General features: G+C 47.7%; 8 protein-coding genes across 8 annotated transcripts; 3 read left to right on the top strand and 5 right to left on the bottom strand.

Moving 5' to 3' along the window:
* Positions 1-65: 65 nt before the first annotated feature.
* N7457_003559 (uncharacterized protein) lies at positions 66-758 on the top strand (the record flags this gene model as incomplete). Its single annotated transcript, XM_057174604.1, has 1 exon — positions 66-758. The coding sequence occupies one exon, from the start codon at positions 66-68 to the stop codon at positions 756-758; it is 693 nt and encodes a 230-aa protein (XP_057034755.1).
* Positions 759-1,836: 1,078 nt separating this feature from the next.
* Positions 1,837-3,079, bottom strand: N7457_003558 (uncharacterized protein; the record flags this gene model as incomplete). Its single annotated transcript, XM_057174603.1, has 5 exons — positions 1,837-2,111; positions 2,165-2,235; positions 2,294-2,667; positions 2,720-2,787; positions 2,848-3,079. The coding sequence occupies 5 exons, from the start codon at positions 3,077-3,079 to the stop codon at positions 1,837-1,839; spliced, it is 1,020 nt and encodes a 339-aa protein (XP_057034754.1).
* Positions 3,080-5,346: 2,267 nt separating this feature from the next.
* N7457_003557 (uncharacterized protein) lies at positions 5,347-6,297 on the top strand (the record flags this gene model as incomplete). The annotated part of the gene is made up of 3 exons (XM_057174602.1): positions 5,347-5,377; positions 5,436-5,891; positions 5,954-6,297. 3 exons carry the CDS (start codon positions 5,347-5,349, stop codon positions 6,295-6,297), a joined length of 831 nt encoding a protein of 276 aa, XP_057034753.1.
* A 224-nt stretch (positions 6,298-6,521) lies between these two features.
* N7457_003556 (uncharacterized protein) lies at positions 6,522-7,999 on the bottom strand (the record flags this gene model as incomplete). The annotated part of the gene is made up of 4 exons (XM_057174601.1): positions 6,522-7,052; positions 7,105-7,460; positions 7,515-7,788; positions 7,844-7,999. The coding sequence occupies 4 exons, from the start codon at positions 7,997-7,999 to the stop codon at positions 6,522-6,524; spliced, it is 1,317 nt and encodes a 438-aa protein (XP_057034752.1).
* Positions 8,000-9,567: 1,568 nt separating this feature from the next.
* Positions 9,568-10,362, bottom strand: N7457_003555 (uncharacterized protein; the record flags this gene model as incomplete). Its single annotated transcript, XM_057174600.1, has 1 exon — positions 9,568-10,362. The coding sequence occupies one exon, from the start codon at positions 10,360-10,362 to the stop codon at positions 9,568-9,570; it is 795 nt and encodes a 264-aa protein (XP_057034751.1).
* A 1,033-nt stretch (positions 10,363-11,395) lies between these two features.
* Positions 11,396-12,794, top strand: N7457_003554 (uncharacterized protein; the record flags this gene model as incomplete). The annotated part of the gene is made up of 2 exons (XM_057174599.1): positions 11,396-11,532; positions 11,591-12,794. 2 exons carry the CDS (start codon positions 11,396-11,398, stop codon positions 12,792-12,794), a joined length of 1,341 nt encoding a protein of 446 aa, XP_057034750.1.
* A 512-nt stretch (positions 12,795-13,306) lies between these two features.
* On the bottom strand, positions 13,307-13,975 carry N7457_003553 (uncharacterized protein; the record flags this gene model as incomplete). The annotated part of the gene is made up of 1 exon (XM_057174598.1): positions 13,307-13,975. One exon carries the CDS (start codon positions 13,973-13,975, stop codon positions 13,307-13,309), a length of 669 nt encoding a protein of 222 aa, XP_057034749.1.
* A 569-nt stretch (positions 13,976-14,544) lies between these two features.
* On the bottom strand, positions 14,545-18,309 carry N7457_003552 (uncharacterized protein; the record flags this gene model as incomplete). The annotated part of the gene is made up of 14 exons (XM_057174597.1): positions 14,545-14,873; positions 14,934-15,025; positions 15,084-15,201; positions 15,269-15,488; positions 15,554-15,612; positions 15,676-15,760; positions 15,807-16,167; positions 16,225-16,251; positions 16,302-16,474; positions 16,529-16,707; positions 16,760-16,815; positions 16,871-17,370; positions 17,432-17,481; positions 17,532-18,309. The coding sequence occupies 14 exons, from the start codon at positions 18,307-18,309 to the stop codon at positions 14,545-14,547; spliced, it is 3,027 nt and encodes a 1,008-aa protein (XP_057034748.1).
* Positions 18,310-18,431: the final 122 nt, after the last annotated feature.

Below are 18,431 nucleotides of genomic sequence, written 5' to 3'. Positions count from 1 at the left end.
AACTCATTTGACTCATTCACCTGTAGGTCCACCTAAGTTACTCCAGAGTAATCAAGAAAGCAAAGATGAAACCCCAAACCAAGAAAATGCGATTCCCAAAGCTGGAAGGCATCCGGGACTACATGCAAGACGCCGCGGAGACCTCCAGCCGCTGGCTGAACTGGCAAATCATACGCGCAAAGCGGGAAGTATGGTGGGAGACCGACCCAGCCGTGCTCTCGCGCTGGTCGCAATCCATCATCGAAACCGAGCAACGTCTCCGCGAAACAACCCAACACGAGAACTTCCTAAAGGAGTGCATCCAGATGGTTCGGGCCGGCCATGACCAAGCGGCTAAATCATTCTTGCCGGATATGATCGAAGAGCTAATATCCTTGGACCGCGAATACACGCGCGTCGAGCGGACCTATGATACTATGTTGGCGGGATGTCCTGCGGGCCCTATCAAGAGCGGGTATTTGTGGATTCGGAAGGATCCGCAGTGGTATTTGAAGAGTGAGTGGCTGCGCGAAGATTGTGCGAGACGAGGTGGGTGCTGTGGTCGGCAGTGTGGGTGTTGTGAGAATCCGCCTGATGCGCGGAGGAAGAAAGGGTGGGGACATTGTACGGCGCAGTGTGCTTGCTGTAATAGTGAGCGTGGATTCCGGATGACGGAGAGGGATCGCAGGCGGTTGAAGCCGGAGTTTGATTTGACGGTTTATCCCTGGAGTGAGTATAGTCGAGAGACGTTTCGAGCTTATGTCTGGTCGCTGGATTAGGTGGGATCATACTGTTTGCTTGATATTTTTGGAGGTTGCTTTCGAGGTATACTCGAGAGATTGAAGTTCGTCCAATGAGACTTTAGCCTGTTCGTCTGTCGGTATATTACAATCGCAGTTAAGTGCTTTTCTTTTTCCCTACTTCGCCTTAGCCCAGTTAAGTCTTCACAAAATCAATCTCACATGGTCAAGCGACTTTGTCTTGACGTTTTTCATCCTTTGAGATTCTTTGCTCGTCCAACCACGCAGTATCTGAGCACCAACATCCCGGGGGTCCTCGAATCGGTCTATCCTGCGAAGTATCTCGAAAGATAGCCAGACATATTTCTCTACGTGTCCTGCTCTTATTCTACGGCCATCACAATAGCCAGTGTGTCGACGGGGTCTTGCATCACATTTGACTCAAGGCGAGTCCAGACAGTAAACTCAGTGGGCTCCAAGTCGAGTTCCGAATTTCTTTTCGGCCCTAATAGTAGCGGATGGAGTAGCTGTTTCCGTTTGTTTGTAGCAATTCAACCTCATCCTCTCTTTGCTCGCTGGCACAATAGTAGCCTCTATTCAATGGCGTTGTCGTTGATAGTGATACTGGTGCTCTATTCAATCCTTGACGCCTGGAAAGACCACCTATCTTGATCATGCTGGAACAACATCGTTTGGGCCCCCACAAAGTAATTACCTATACTAAGTGTCTTCTCCCTGCTGATCTTCGACAGGTTCGTCATTATTTTGATTTCCATTCCACTTTTGATGTGGAGTAAGAAGGCGAGAATTTCTACCACGTCAAACTATAGAGCAATGGCAGCAAATGAGCTTGGCCATCAGAATATGCATGTGTGTGGTTTCCTAATCGGCTCACAAGTTGTACTGTTCTAGATTTGGGTCAATTTACAGGCTAGTTTGGAACATAATCAAGTCTGGAAACGCAACCTGGATGACAAAAGAAAATGGTATTGGGGTATGAGAAAGTAATAGAAGATTATGTGACAATAAAAAGAAAGTAAGGTGTTAATGAAGGTATCTCAAGAAGAAAAAAGTGAAAAGTGAAAATGTCCCAACCATCCTGTGTCGAACCGCAGATCTAATAGTTCCCCCTGTTGGCGAAACTATTATACCCAGCAGATTCAATATTCCCTTCGACGATATAGGAATAGTGTTTCCGGTCCGAAGATATGGTGCTTCCAGAGGTTGTGGGGACAAGAGTCTGCTCGGACACTTCCTTGTTTGAGGAGCGAAGTGTCGACCAGAAGTTGCGGTGGCCCAGCTTGAAGAGCGGGCGCAGGTTGGGAAGACAGGCGGCGGTGATTCCGACTGCTGCCTCGATACAAGTCCATACGACGACGGGGACTTGGTTGTCTAAATAAATGGTCAGATCTGTGGTCAACGGATAAATGAATGGTGATACGAACAGGTGATATCAGGACCTTGGCCCACTAATTTGATCATGGCGTCGAGGCGGAAGCAGTCAAATATCAGAGTCCTAGAAAGGAGACATCAGTATATGCTCATTGCAATATGAATGGTTATTCTCAACATACAGGCCACCGACGAGGAAGACTCCAGAAAGCAGCATTTTTTGGGACTTGGGGATCGGCAATGTCCATACAACTCTCATGGGCATAACCAGGAGGATAAGATCGGAGAGAATGTTGGGAATCTGCAAGCCGTAGTTGAACTTGGCTGGGTCGAGACATGCTCCTTCGATCGACTGATCCCAGAACTTGCTCGCTGGAATGCATATAAGAGCTCCAGCAACATATACACCGACGACCCAGAGACAGATGAATCCAAACATCAAGTTTACTGCAATGGTCATGTGTCGGACGGCGAAGAGACGCTTGTATAGCGCCAAAATGGAGAACTTGATAAAGGCAATGCAGCCCGTGTAGATGAAATTGTTGGAGTATCCAATCTATAGTTTGGGTCAATGGATGTAATTGATTCAAGGCGAGGGTGTTACATACTTGGAAGTAAACAACGAGATTCTTTGCTGGGATCATTGTAATGTGCGACCCCAAGCCATTATATAAAACTTCATTCTTATATTAGTATCAAGGCTTCGCCTTGAGTTGAGTATGCCAGTGACACTCACGACCTACAACTCCACTGGAGCAGGCATATTTGAATAACAGAGCAACTAGGATCAAGTAATCATCCATGAAAAGCTTGCTACCAGTCATCTTTCTCGCCAAGATACGCAGGGCAACGGATAGCGTCGACAACGTGAATGCAAAGCATAATGCAATGGTAATGGAGCGGCGCAAGTCCTCGTTGGGATGTTCGAAATCGCCTGGCGTCCACGTGGCGGTATGTTCTGCGGACATGACAGGCGAGATAGATCGAGAATCAGACCTCAAGGCAAAAGCAAACGGAGTGAGGTTGTTGGTTTGAATGATTTGGAATCATTGTAGGGCTGCACTGTCCTAAATATACTTCGGGGAAATCGAGAGAAGGGGTCCCCGGGGATGCGGATATCCCCCATTACGCATGCACCTTGGATATGTCATATCGTGTACGACCCGTAGAAATCCCGCAATAGAATGAAGTTTTCTACGGATCATATCAGCTATTTCCCCGGCGGTTCATCTTCGGATGGGCCTCTCTTTTAGCCAAAGCAAGGTTGGAAGCGAACCACCGCGGCGGAGCATTCATTGTATTGTGGGTTGGAGGGGCGAGCAGATTAACGGCCACATCATAAACCAGATCTTACATGCTTTGCTCGTAAATATTCTGTCCAATCATGGGAGAGAGAAAGGAATGATTTTCCGACAGCTCATGTGGGAGAAGTGGACATATCAGATCTGGCTTTGACAGAAGATCCACTTCGTTGCACATATTTCCCCGAAAGCTCCAGGAATGCGATGAGCAGAGTGACAGCATCGACTAACTTCTATCGTGTCATCCCAATTGGTGCATATCATAGCAAGGTAGATGTGCAAGAACCTGAGATAATCGATCGTTACTTTTTGGCCAAGTAGGTCCAAATTCAGATCAGCCCGAAACTACAATACATCCCTATATTTCAAGCAAGGGTTCAATAAACCTTCCACGCGAGGTCCGACAGCGTAACTTCGCTTGGGGAATGGGGGATAATTTCACAAAATCCTTAATGAGGCCAGATATGCACCATGTTATACTCCGCCATGCCGTGGCCCCTCCACTGTTGACTGTACGATGCACGACACGCCAAAAATGACATGATCGGCCAATAATTGCCACCAATTCAGGATAGTCAACGATGTTCTAAAGCCTTCCATTTTGCCTTCCCATCTGCAGCAAGTCAAAGCGATAAAATTGGGTCGCGTGAGACCGGGGGTCCATCCGGACATGACAATCCGATGTGTCCCATTTAACATGGCATACATCTGATGGCAACCCACATCGTGGGACTTAGTGAGATCCAGCCGTTGGATCTGGACCCACTTGACAGTTTCTTTGCTGTAAACAACGTATACATCTCATGCATCGCGATGATCGACGGCACTCTGCTCTTTGGGGTTTGTGGGAAACCCGGTTCTCGCCTAAAATAGTGGAATGCCCTGTGAAGGCGCTTACGCGCCTCTTTGTTCTTGTTCAAATGTCCGTTATCGGCAGATTGACAATGTCTTAGAGATCAGTTTGTATGGAGTCGCCATAATGAGGATCCTCGGGCTAGCTTCTTTGCGTTTCAAGGGGGCTCCGTCGGGGATTATAGGGGTTTACGCCGGCTTCGTAGATAGTTCGCCGCACAGTTCTCGTCGCCCTTGCTGTTGTACTTTTGTAATAATGTATGTGGTGTTGCCGATTAAATTTACCATGGCATTGGTCTTGAAGAGTACTCCGTACGGAGTACACATATGCCACTCGGTCTTGAGATTCCAAGGTTGTTCCAATTTGACATCTGGACGGGCATCTGGACGACTCCACCTAAGAGTCTCGATCTCCTTGCGGGGTGACATTGGCCCCAAACACGAGTATAGCTTATCGCATAATGCATTTGGAGAAGCTAATATAGTCAATTTCATTGCCACATCGGCGCGATTTGCATATGGCTTTGACATATGTGCGGAAGTTCTGCAGGTGTCACAGTGGAATCATGTACCTGCAGCTATCCCGGAGGTTCATGGGAATAACAATGATAGCGGCATCTCGAAACCACACCTTATCTTTCAGAGAAGCAAGGGGTTGAGGCCGAGAGAACACTGAGCTGGACAGATAGAGTTGAAAGCCTGATCACTGGGGGATCTCGGTCTTCCGCGCTTACCCCGTATTACTAGCACCTTTGACCATCACAGAGCAGGTCAACGCCATAAACCTCCAGCGTCATCCAACAGTGACAATGTGTCATTATTGGATTCGTTGAGGAAATGAACTAGTGCGACGGTACTGCAGTCGGATCCGCTATGGATGAGTGAACATATTCCGACCCAATGATGAAGCGCGATAGCAGATGAAGTGGGTATAGGATCTTTCGAACAAGGAAATGATGCTATACTCCGTAGATGCATACGATCTACCTATTAGAGCCAACCCACTCGATCGTTTCGAAGAAACCCCCTCTGCCAAAATAAAATCTTCTTCCAGGTTTTTCCATCTGGCCATCACCACAAATATGGCGCAGGTCGCTCTAATCACCGGAGGCAGTATGAAACCAACCTTCCAAGTTCACACGCGCACTAACCATTAACCAAAACCCAACAGCTAGTGGCATCGGTCTGGCAGTCGCCCAACACCTCAGCCAAGCCAACTGGCAAGTCCACATCATAGGCACCAACCAAGAACGAGGCGAAGCAGCCGCAGCTTCCCTCTCGAACACGAAGTTCCACAAAGCCGATGTGCGGAACTACGACGAGCTAGCCTCTGTATTCGACCGAGTCTTCAATGCGCATAGTCGGTTAGATTTCGTTTTCGCAAATGCCGGAAAAGCAGAGTACACCGACTTCTTCGCTGATCAGCCTGAGACCGGGATTCCACCCTCGCCGGGCTCCGAAATTGTCGATATCAACTTGAACGGAGCTGTGTACACCAGTTATCTTGCGATGCACTATTTCCGACGATCGCCAGAGTCAACAAAAGGACATCGGAACTTGATACTGACATCCAGTATCGGTGGATTGTATCCCTGCATGCTGGCCCCGGTGTACAGTGGGACCAAACGTGCGTCAAGGATAAGTTGAGGAAAATAATCCTAGGAATCGCTGGCTGACCAAAGCTTATAGATGCGATGATCGGATTCACTCGTTCTATCGGTGATCGGCTCTGGGCTGAAGGAATCCGGGTGAACGCGTTGTGTCCTGGAGTAGTGGAAACGCCGCTATTTGTTGAGGCGCTCTATGAGATTTTCCCACGAAAGACAATGATTTCTATGGATGTTGTAACGAAGGTGGTATCACAGGTGCTTTCGGGGACTGATATGTTGGATGCTAGGGGGATGCGTGTGGCTGGTGATGAGATGCATTCCCGGGCTTTGCATGTTTCGGAAAAGACCTTCTTTTTTGTCGAAAAGCCTGAGATCCATAACGAGCAGACGCAGATAACGTGGGATGCTATGATGGGACATTGATTGACTTTGGGCTTCTGGTTTGACCAGATCAATTCTCGCCAGATTAGTTACAAAGCAAGCTCACTGGTCTGCAATTGGCCTACGCGCTACCCTTGACAAGAGTGTTGGAAGATGATAGAAGATAATATCATTGCCTATATATCATTTGGAATCGAGGAAATTATTCATTAAACAACAGTTAAGACACGATCCAGTCGTGTTGAAAGAAGAAAAAAGATACGAACTCAGCAGTTCAAATTATCCGCCATACGCCTCCAAACGTCCTCCGGTAGTCTCCCATGAACCCAGTAACCCCCATCATCCCCATCCCGGTCCTGTGCTTTCCACGTCACCAACACATCATCCAAATGAGATTTCGTCTCACGTAGAAGTCCGCAGTAGTCGACACTGCCCTGTACATAGAGCGGAGTCTCGCCCTGGATATCAAGATCATAAAGAGGTAAGCTTTTCCAGGACGCGACGCGCGGTTGAGCTGCTCGCCCACCATATGACTTCGGCACCATGGGAACTTTCTTCAATTTCTTGTGTTGATCCACAATCTCTCCAATGCACTCTGGTTGCTGCGCTTCGTTGATGGTATGCCGGATATACACTGCCATTCGGACCAGTGTAGGAGCGCTATACTCGCTTGACGGCATAGGGTCTGGCAAAGGCATCATGTACCAGGGGTTATAGAGGTTCGCCTCTGACTGCAGCTGTTTTGAGATATCGATAGCAACTCCGAAAGTATGACCTGTTGGTGGGTGTAAGGATGCCTGCTTAGGTGAGCTTGACATCCATGACTAGACGCGAGGCGAGATGGCTGACCTTGAAGATAAAAGACACCACGAGATCGTGTTCCGTTATCTGAGCTTTCTGCATTGCGGCCTCTTTTAACCAGCTCCGGATCGTTGTTTGAGGAATAAACATCGTCTTGCCGACCCGTCTCGCGGACGGGTAGCATATGTTCCGCCCCATCTGTCTTCCAAGAGCGCTGATTCCGGAGGCCCAATTCCGATGCATGGTGTGTTTGTGCAGGTCTGCAATCCGGTGCGATTCGATCATTTCTGCGCATTTTTCAAGTACTTCGGATTTCAGAGACAGTGATGGTCGAGCGTGGAGAGTATGCGTGATTCTTTCTCCTCTCAGCAGACTGCAATACGCTTGAATTATATTATGGGCACCTATTGTCACATTGTCAGCTCAGTGCTTGATCGCGGTCTAGGACACAAGGTTACCATTTGCATCGCAAAGCGGCTGGAGAAACTTGAACCCTATTATGCAGGCATCGGTCAAGAATAATGTTCGTATGGAGAACACTCGTTGCTTCCATGCATGGAGGAGACCATAACCAAAATCTAAGGCCTTTTCTAACCCTTCCGAATCCACCATCTGTGGAGAGTCCGCGTTGGTAGAGAAGTCAATAATCTCGCTGAGATCGCGCTTCACATGTCTTCCTTCCCATACATCGGACAGGTCGCCGGGGTCTGTTGGATCCAAGAATTTTGTTTTCTATCAAATGTTAGGTCTTTTCAGTAGTTGTTTTCGGCTACTATTGAATACTTACCAAGGGATCCATGCGCAGATTTAGCACCGGCCATTGTGAAACGAGAGTATCGGCAGCGAATTGAAAGTCGAGCGGGCTTGGATTGGTTTTGACGACGACTGACAAGGTGAACTCGAGAGGCCGCGCCAACCCCAAATCCAGCGGACCAAGCTTCATGTTGGCAAAAAGAATGCAGGGTATTTAAAGGTGTATTATGAATTAAGTATAAGGGTATAATGAAGCGCAGGGCTATGCGAAATCGACCTTGAAGAGTATAGCCACACTTATGAAAAAGGACAAAACGAGGCCATCACAGAAACAACATAAAGCCCGTGGATGTTTAGGTATGACGATTTTGAGGTCCCTCCACTCATAATTTCCCTCTGGAATGTACGATTATGATGCTTCTGCGCAAATGAGTTTCTTGGCATACATAACTGAGAGCTCTTTGCCAGGGCAGAAACCATCGCTTGGAATGCTGTGCGAGGCTTTTGCCCCTGGTCCGGGGTATGTGTGGCTTGTAACTACTCAAATCGGGCTTGAATCTCGCTTCGAGAGACTAGGATGATATCTCCAAATGTCCCTGTGCCAATGGTTTCCGATGCCTAACATTTGCCGAGGTCCTGACGTTTGTCATTCCCCGAGTTGACTGCAAGGCTCAGATTCCACCTTGTTCCATTGTCTAATAGGATAGTTGAAAATTTGTCCCCGTGACAATTGATCAATGTTCGGAAGATGTGCTACACTCATATCGAAATCCGAGGGAAGAACGGGTCAAGACAAGAAAAGATGCCATTCTTTGGCTGCGAATGAAATGCTTGATTCTTTAGCAAGATCTATAGTGGATTCTGGTAAGCGCTTAGGCTACCTTTTCGAAATGTCAAAGCTTCTCTAGTGCCTTATGCCAAAAGAAATGACGATGTATAACCTTCGAAAGCCCAACATGATGGTATCGGCAGTCAAAAGGAATGTCAATCACATACGGAGTTCTCCGTATGCATATTGAAAAAAACCACGCAGTCGAAGGGCAAGTTTCGTTTTTTGAAGGGGAAAATATTCCCACCCTTCCTTTGCGATCTGATACCCCAATGTGATTGGATGCCCTAGCTGCGAGGACAGGGATGAGACACACTGCGGCCAAAAAGTAGCGGCCAAACAAAACAACAAACCCGGGATGGCCCGCTGCAGTGTATGTGGAGAACGCCCTGCACGGGAATGTGAGAACCGACGTTCGTGCCATCACATTGTGCTTCTGCCCAATAATTGGCTGGAGGTTGTCAGCCTTGAATTAGGTGGAATCATGGAAAGCTTGAACGGGTCTTGGTTTTTCTTGGCTTGTCATCTGTGCAATAGCGATCAACTTGTAATATACTAGAAATCCCTTCAACAGTACTGTCCTGTCTTTGCTGCCACCCTTTGCTGCCATCCTATATATTGCATTTTGCTTTGTGGGAATTTAGTCTGGAGGCTCTTGTAGTTGGGACATTTCCGAGAGTACTGTACGATATCTGTTGGCAGGTTTAGCGGCTGAAGAATCACTAATTTGCTGCTTCATACAGTGTCTGTCGTGCTTGATAGAGAACATAATTCAACGAGCATCATTCCAAGATCGCGATCACATTTTACCTTTTCGCCAGCAATAGCAGTCCACATAACAGAAGGATTCTAGAAGATCAGTTTGCCGATCTGCATAGTCCTGGAGTCTCCCGAGTAGGGCTTACTGTTTCTTGCCAATCACGCTATTTTCATCGAGCAAAACCTGCACCGCGCCCTGTCTCCTCCACTAACTGATCACGTAGACTATCCATCTCGGCTTGCATGGACGCAGAACCGCCAATGCAAAGTTTGCTATTCTCAAAATCAATCATTCGCGTCGTGTTATCTTGAACGATGAAATTATGTCTGTTGACGTCGCCATGGAGGATGCCAAGATCATGTAAACGCTGGAGAGCAGATTGACAAGAGGGAAGATCTTCGATGTTTGCTTCACGGCCTTCGATTTTCTCCAGCACAAAGCCGATCACACGGCCATGTTCATGGACATGGCCAAGGAACCGTGGCGCAAGGCCCGTATTTTCCAGCCTTCTATACATGAATGTCTCCATCGATAAACGTGGTACTTCCCACTCGAATCGCGCGATTTTCGCAATAACAACAGGCGATGTCGGACTTTGTAGTTTGTCACCGGTGTAACTGACTTCGTAGGCGGTCGGAGTAAACGACTTCCTCTTCTTCAACTGGAGACAGTCAATCGACACAGGATGCCACAGGTTTGTTATACCACTGAGGGCTCTGTGCTGTAGATTCATTACGACCTCACGGCTTGAGGGGTCTCGACTGACGTGTGCCACATTCCAAGTGGTATCCTCAGGAAGTTCAGGTAAAGAGCTGAGCGGCATAGAAAGGATTGATCGTTCGAATGTCCCCGTGCTGATAGTCAGGTATCGGACCCGATTTGAGACCAATATTCTGTACTCGCTATCATCCCTGCTCGATACTTCCATGGACAGTACCGTGGGAGGCTGGGATATGTGATGCATTTGGGCAGCAAATGGTAAGTGACTCTCGATTTTGCGATCAGAAATATTTCAGGGTCCAGAACACATGGATAGATCTGCTCGTGGTCCAAACAACCCCCGCGCTGGGGAGATGCCGTGGGATTAGAATGCCCCACTTGAACAGTCGGAGCTTGGCGGGAGAAAGGATAGAAGGAGAATAGGCAAAAAGAAAACAGATATTGTTCTTCGATATGTTTGCTTGATTGTTGTCTAGGTATCTGGGTACTCCAGAGTCAGATCCGCGGTGATTTTGTTCGAATGCCAAGTGTGATGTGATGTGATACATGTGAGGTGCATCACTGCCCACAGGAAAGAGAGATGGTGATTGCAATCAGGATAGATATGACACTAGAGCTCATTGGAAAACAGACCTCGAAACTCCACGTCGATTAATGCATTCATACCATCGAGATCGGGGGGACCCTGCGCGAGTGAAGTGAAGCGGTGTGCATTTACAGGAGACAAACCAAACATCTTCTATCGCACCCCTATTATTCTTCCAAGCTGGGCTCAGCGAGGCTTACTGGGCGTCGGGTATGGTCTAACAAAGGGAATCTCGATTAATATGTCTGTTATAGAAGTCAAAGCCTAAAGTATGGTATCAAACTATATGGCCCCAGCTCCGCGTCATCTTATGCGAACCTAACACGACGAACCGGACATTTGCTGTCCTCCGATACGACCCCAAGACTATCGTTGCCCTTTGGAAGGGACTTGAATGACCTGAGTGGCCAGTTTTCCGGGGTCTCTCCCTGCGTGATTGTTGCACAAGATGCATCCCCCTCATCTTAGCTGCCGATCTGTATGCATCTGGGCTTCAAGTCCACTTTCCTCATCAAGCTTCTGAGAAATCCGGAATCTAGCCATTACAACCTGTGTGATATTATGCCGGAAGACCCACCTGGGAGACCTTGCGAACGAGGTCTGTCGCATTATATATGCCCTCGCGTCCTGCATATTTCTGTTTCACGCACAAATACAGCCATTATAAGAGATTCAAATCACATCACCCATCATGATATGGGACTACTATAACGGCAAAACGGTGTTCGTTACGGGAGGAACCGGTTTCATCGGAACTGCACTCCTCTGCCGACTCTTGAGTCAATCCTCTCCGGAACGAGTATATGCGCTATGTCGCGGTGGACGCGAGTGAGTGACCAAAATCTCAACTAAATCAAAGTTATATCTCCTGACGTAAACTATTTAGAAAAGCTCACGCGAAATGGTTCAAAACGCTACCAAAGTCTGTCGCAAACCGCCTCACCGAGAACCCCAGGCTAACGATTTTCGATGGCGAATTGGGAGAAACCTCGAGAATGAATCTATCAGAGGAGACAATTCAGATGCTTAAACAAACCGTTCACATTGTATTCCACGCTGCATCGTCGATTAAATTGCAGAATTCCCTTCGAGAGCTGGCATATACCGTGCTGGCACCAAGTCTATGTCTCACCCAATATGCCCTGAAGTTCCCCAACCTCGAGCGCTTCGTGTTTTTCTCCACCGCATACGCAAATGCACACCTTTGGAAAACCCACAAATCCACCGATGTGCCAGTGGACGAGAGAGTATATCCTCTCGGTACCGAGGAAGAGGACTATTCCCTGAGTGCTCTGGAAGCATGGAAGGAAGTGCAGAAGACCGGCTCGTCAGACGAATACGACTCCCATGATTTCCCTTGGCCATATGCATATGCCAAGCATCTGGCTGAGCGGTTAGTCCTACAGAAAGCATCTGAGCGCAACAAGCTGGACAAGGTCCTAATCATCCGACCCTCTGTCCTCGGACCGGCCGAGAAATTCCCTTGTCTGGGATTCTCAACTTCTTATGGAGCGCCCTCAACAGCCTGTGCAGCAGCATACATGCTCCATCCTGGTCGTCGGATCAAACTGCCAACACGATGTGAAAATCCCGATAAAGAATCTACAATCGATGAAGTTCCAGTCGACGTAGTCGTCGATCGGACACTACTCCATGTGGCACTGGGTACCAGCGGATGTGTCCATGCAGTCAGCGGAGAACAGGGACGGCTAACCACTGAAGAGTGGTGGCATGCATTTAAGAAGGAACGGCGACTGCCTTGGAAGGCCAAACCGGCTTGGACCTCTGATGACTGGCATTCCCCCGATCTCCACCAAATGGCACGGCAGTTCAAAATTATCGGGACTTCGTTTGCTTTCTCGCAGGAAAAGACTATACAGGCTGCGGAGAAACTTGATCATTCGGAGAAGAAGGATCTTGTATTATTTGTCGACCGGTCGAAGCCTTATTCTTTGCATTTGAGACGACATCATATTCATCATCAGGCGGTGCAGGTGGCCAAGAAGAAGAAGTGGCCTCTGTGTTCGGCTAGACTGCTTTGTCGGAAGGGGAAGCCGATAGCTCATCTGCATGAGGATATCAAGGCATGAAAGTGAACGTGGGGTTGGGTGTATAGATAACACTTTGAGGCGAACTTTTCCAATTTTCTTTTGACGGCTCCTGGGAGGAGCTGGTAAGCATCAGTGCAGTCTATATCTCTGTTTTTATCCAACTGTCCTTGTAGATATCCTGTCTGATATTGATTGCGATAACCAAAAAAAGAGAAATTATTATGAGTTACACGTACTTTCATATTTTTTACATATACAGTAATGGTTCCCTAGGACAGCTAAGTGCAATATGTAGATAGGAAGGAAACTATGTAGTTTTGAACTAGCTACACCAGCATGGGAAGGGAAAAGGGAGATGGGTGCTGTCGGTCTGAGACATCCAACCCTCAATAGCTTTTCAGTCAGTTCAATTCGGAAACTAGCACGACTCACCTATTTAAAACAACCACTGACACGGCCGACACAACGCCTAAATAATTTAGTGAAACCGATCGAATGTGACGTACCTACCTGCTACCTACCTGATAGAGCGAGTAGACCCAAGGTCACTCTCAAATTTCCTCAATATCAAACCGCATGTCAATGTTGTGTGTCAATTCAGGCTGGAAAGTCACAATCCTCGCAATTCGTCTTCTTCCTTGACCCCAAGCACCCAAAACAAGGGCTGCGGCAATACTTCCTATCTTAGTGCCCAGAAGTGCATAATACTCTGGCGACGGAGGTGTCCAGGTCTGGGGCTCTGCGGATGGGGGTGGGTATTGCATCATTCCACGGGATGCATACACCTGCCGAACACATGGCACAGTGCATGATTCTATAATCTTAGTAAAGACTATATATCGAAGACTATCGATGGGATAGTCCATCTGATACACAGCCTGGGTACATTCCGAAACATGGGGGGGATTACCGTCGTTTGATCTGAAAATCCAGTCGACCATGATCAGGCCTTCTCCGGTGTGCCCATCCCACTCCATTGCCTCGTGTTCTTCGTTTGACATCTCGATATGATAAACCCGGGTCGGTAGACCTAGGGGAACAGCCCAGGTCTGGTGTGTCGGCTCCAATGTTACCGCCGTCTTTCTGAGGACCCAATCCGAGGGTTGTGGCGGGATCTGAAATGTACACTTGGGATATGGGCATCCTGGCTCATCGGCATCTTCGATCCATCGTTCAAGCTGCCGTCCTGCTTGCTCCAACTCTGGATTTGTCTCGGCCATTGTGTAGTAGTGATTGAAAGGGTTCGTTCTTTGAGATAGCAGTGAACAGTGGTTAATATCAATTGTCGGCTGATATTCTCTTATAAGAATGTATTTAAGAATTAATTAATGGCATGGGTGTCAGGGTCTTATATAGTTGAGGCCTGCTAAGAATTACAGTAGATTTTAACAATGCCATTGTCCGGGAGGATCTATGAAAACTAGGGGAATCAAAGGAAAATGAAGATATAAAACGTAAGCATGGAGGGCTTGGAAACAGCACAAAGAGTGCATATAAAGCGGCCGTGGAGGCTTGAAAGAAATTTTATGCCAGATAGTACTAATACAATGTTGTTCATACCAATCTACCACCAGGCGTTTAGAAAGAAGTATTTCTCCTTCTATATCGTCGCTACTATAACTACCCTTCAGCAGCCTTGCCATTGAGATTGAGGTCATTTTTGGGTATTTGCAGATAAAAATCAAAATCAATTTGGTGTGTATATACTTTGCTAAATCATAATTTGGGAGTTGATATGTCGTGAGAAAACTTCTCCCAGGGAGACCATTGAGCGCCATAGCGAGTTCCATCAAGTAGACACGTTCCTATTGAGCTCTCTCACAGTACTTATAGCTCTGTCAAGAACAGTCTGTCCACGGTCAAGCAGAGATCTCAATATACCTGCGACCGAAGGATCCCGTTCGGCCTCCGGCAGTTCTCCTTCAACAGCCACCACGGCGTTGAAGTCTCTAATAATGCTTTGTATCTGCTCGTCGATATACTGCTGTAGTATCTGGGAGCTTTCGTCAATGGCGTCGTTATATACTTCTTTTGCACGTTCAGAGTATTTGGAAAACAGCCTGGAATGCCTCAGGTGGTCGTCCATGTGTTGCTTTCGACGCCTGTCGCTTCCAGTCCCTAATTTATGGTTAATAATGAGATAAAAATCCAGATATTGCTGGGGTTATCTACACATACCTCCCTCGCTGTTACAGGCACTATATGCTGGTAATATTAGAGTAGAAACGAACGAATGGGAGTGGGCGTATAGCATGTCTCGCTGTGTCTGTCTGTAGGAAAATGGTTAGAATCACGGCGGAAACTTATTTTTTGTTGATATTGTCTTACTGGGTCTTCATGTTGATTATGCGAATCAATCTCGCGATTTCGTTCTTAATGCACTGCTGTCTATGTCTCATGCTGCGAAGGATGTTTTGCAGGGCCTGGGGTGCAAAGTCCTCATGCGCTGGAAAAATCAGGAAGCATTAGGAAGAGAAATTAAGGTGTATGAGCCAAATTCAAAGGTGAGTTACCGTGAATATCTTGGAACAAGTCTTCAAATGATGCATCAACTTCGTTGGCTAGAGTTTCAGCTTGTGACTCGAGCCATTCCAGGATTTCTTCCCACTGTGGATCCAGTTCCTCGCGGCTTTGTTGCACTAACTGATCATTCCAAGGGCGTGCATTCGGTTGTGCCTTGGTGCTCCAGGATCCATGTTGCCGACAGAACGCGGCGTATGTAGCGTGGTGCCACTAGATCAGCTGTTAGCGAGGTGCGACTTATTTCAAGTCTATCGGGGATGAGAGGTGAAAATTACCCCTGCCCACTCCCGGCTGATTCCCAGGCTTATCTGTTTCCACAAGCCCCTAGAATCCCCTGTTTTATGAGTTTATCAGAACCATGAATCAGAAATTGGCCTTGGAAGAAGATTTGGCATACTGATATGGAGGATGACAGAATTATGAAACAGCGCTCTCAAGTCCCGGATCATGCGAGGAACATGTGCTTGCGACGATTGAAAATCCTATTCGCTATCAGAAAATGGTCTGCGGTTCTATGTTTGAGCGTACCCGACAAAGAGCCTCTTGAGACTGATTCAGAACACGGTGGAGGGCAGCGGCCTTTTCTGCAGTGACCGAATCTGTCCCCGACAATGCCCATTGACGAAGAGAGCCCACCATTGCCGGGACTTCGTCTTCCAGGAACGCTGATGTTGCGCGCATTTGAGCTTCCGCTGGGACTAGCTGGCAATGGCGGCGGAGCTCGCGTATACCAGTCAGATCGAGGTATTCCTCCGCGCGAATCGATTCGCCGGCCCGGTGATCGGAGTATAGTGTGTTGCTAACACAGAATACTTGGACCTCCTCGTACTTCCTAGCGAGGTCGCGTGAGACCTTGAGGTTTCGGCGGTTGATCAAGAAACTTTTGACACTGAATTGCAGTTAGCGGTGATGGTCAGGCCTGACTGGGACTGGGATATAATCTTACCCAAATTCCAATTCCTCTGTCCGGTCGCTAAACTAGAGTCAGCATGTGGCACAGTATCGAGAGAACGAGAAATTTACCTGAGCTCCGATTCTTCAAGAGCCCATCTGGCCCGGTTGCTCCTGTCCGCTTTGATCCTTCGCGACTTGGCCCTTCTGTGACTAGCCTTCACTGCTTCGATTTCTTGATTCATTTCTCGGACGCGTCGTCCGTCTGGTCCCTGCTCACGGGCAGCCTCTTCGGCTGAAACATTCTATTCGCGCAGTCAGAGAAAATACATTTGCAACCTAAGTGGCGTTATACATACTTCTGAGTTTGTGCAAATAATCCTTCGCAGTTGGTCCGATCTACATCTGCTTATGATGTCTGCGACGGATTCGTCCGAACTCGCTCGAGCAATGTTTGCCACAATGAAGACCTCGTCGCAATGATGCGCGAGATACTTTTCAGTTGTGCGCACTCTTGCAAAGTTCAGATCTCGGAGTCCTATATCTCATTAGTTCACTTGAACGGAATGATACGGATTGTCGACACATACCGGGCAAATCAGTCAAAACTAAACCAGTTCTCAGAATAGGTGAACTGAGGTATACCCTGCACGAACATCAGATACCAACTCGTCAATTAATTAGTCCTATATTCAACAAACCTGATCAACTTGATGAAAGGCCACAGTGCGGGACCACCAGCCTCTGAACTATCAGCAGCAAGCTGATCAAGAGTAGATTGACATTCTTCAATATCACCAGCAGTGGCGGAATATTCGAGTGCGTCGGATCCGCCCTGTCGATGTGCCAAACCAGCGGATGCCCACTGCTCCAACTGAGCGAGAGTATCAGAGCGTGCGCCATCGGTTTCATCCGATAGAAACTCAATTGTAAGTTCTGGTTGGTCCTTGAACAACGATTGAAGTGATTCCCATGCTTTAGCGGCTGCATCTCGGCAGTTCTGTTGCTCCTCGGTCGTCTTGAGTTCTCTGAATATGGAGCTGACGTAGAACTGTCGGAAATTCACTAGCAGCTCGTCTATTAACTCTGTCATCTCTTCTTTGTTCATATATTCTGCTTCAATTCTGAATGGACCAGTGTGGTTGTCGTCAGTGTGGCGGAACTCTGTCACTACACAGGTGCAGGCAGATCCCTCTCTGCTCTAGAATTGGATGTCAGTGAGCAGCCACTCAGAAAGTGGAGAGGTAATGGCAAGAACATACAGATCGTGCAATCTTCTGGTCAAGAAGCGAATTGACTAAAGAACTCTTGCCTGCAACAAAGTTAGACGATAGAAACTGAAAAGATGGCCCAACCTCGTACCAACTCCCGAGTCTCCAATGAATCCTACAGTACGTGTCTCCGGATATTCAAACTTGCTCATCTTTTCCGTACGCTCACATAGCGCGTAAAGGTTTGTCGATTGATCTTTAGCTAATTCCGAAGCATGCATGATTTCGGCAAGACCGGCCAGTTCGCGTTTGACGTCTTTCAGTCCTCTTTGGAGTCGGCTGTTGTAGATCCGGGCCCTGGGAAGTGTTTCTTCGCGTATACTGACTATCCTCTCTGTCTCACTTTCATCCTCCTCGGACTTTTCAGCCTCTGAAAGATTGTCACTTTCTGTGGGCAGATCTCCTGAAACGTTTTCCCGCCCAGTACCCCAGTCCAAGGGCACTGGTGCAGAGTTTAGGCCTGGATCATTTAGTTTCTCATTATCTTGAATGGTATCAGATGATTCAGTGGTATTATCCCGAGTGTTCTCACTCCGATGGAAAGAAAACATGGGCATGGGTCGCGGGCTTGGGCTTGGAGAAGCATTGTGCTGATTTGCGTACGTGGATGGCGACGGACCGGGACTCAGCGGTGAGTTTAGCGATTTGCGTTGAGGCGTAGCATTTGGTGATGCTTTATGAGCTGGTTGTAAATTTTGGAAGAGGGATATTGGTGGTTGGGCTGTTGGCAAGGTCCTGGGTACGCTCGAGGCTTGTCGGATAGGTACAACACTCTCAGTTCCACCGCCATCTTGAGAAGATGAAGGTGGGAAGTTCCGAAAAGTCTCGGAATTAATCGAGAAGTTGAACTCTACTGAGGGGATACTCATCCTGGTGGTTGGATCGATTAAGGCTCTTGACAAACAAGTATATTGGGTCTTACGGTCTATTAAAAGGGCACACTGCCCGAGCCAAGACAGCTGGACCTCCTCATCTCAGATGCTAGAATTAG

Source organism: Penicillium paradoxum (assembly GCF_028828445.1).
Source record: "Penicillium paradoxum strain IBT 22861 chromosome Unknown utg000003l_segment0_segment0, whole genome shotgun sequence".
Classification (NCBI taxonomy): Eukaryota; Fungi; Ascomycota; class Eurotiomycetes; order Eurotiales; family Aspergillaceae; genus Penicillium; species Penicillium paradoxum.
The sequence above is the reverse complement of the archived record's forward strand: the minus strand, read 5'-3'. Positions and strand labels throughout refer to the sequence as shown.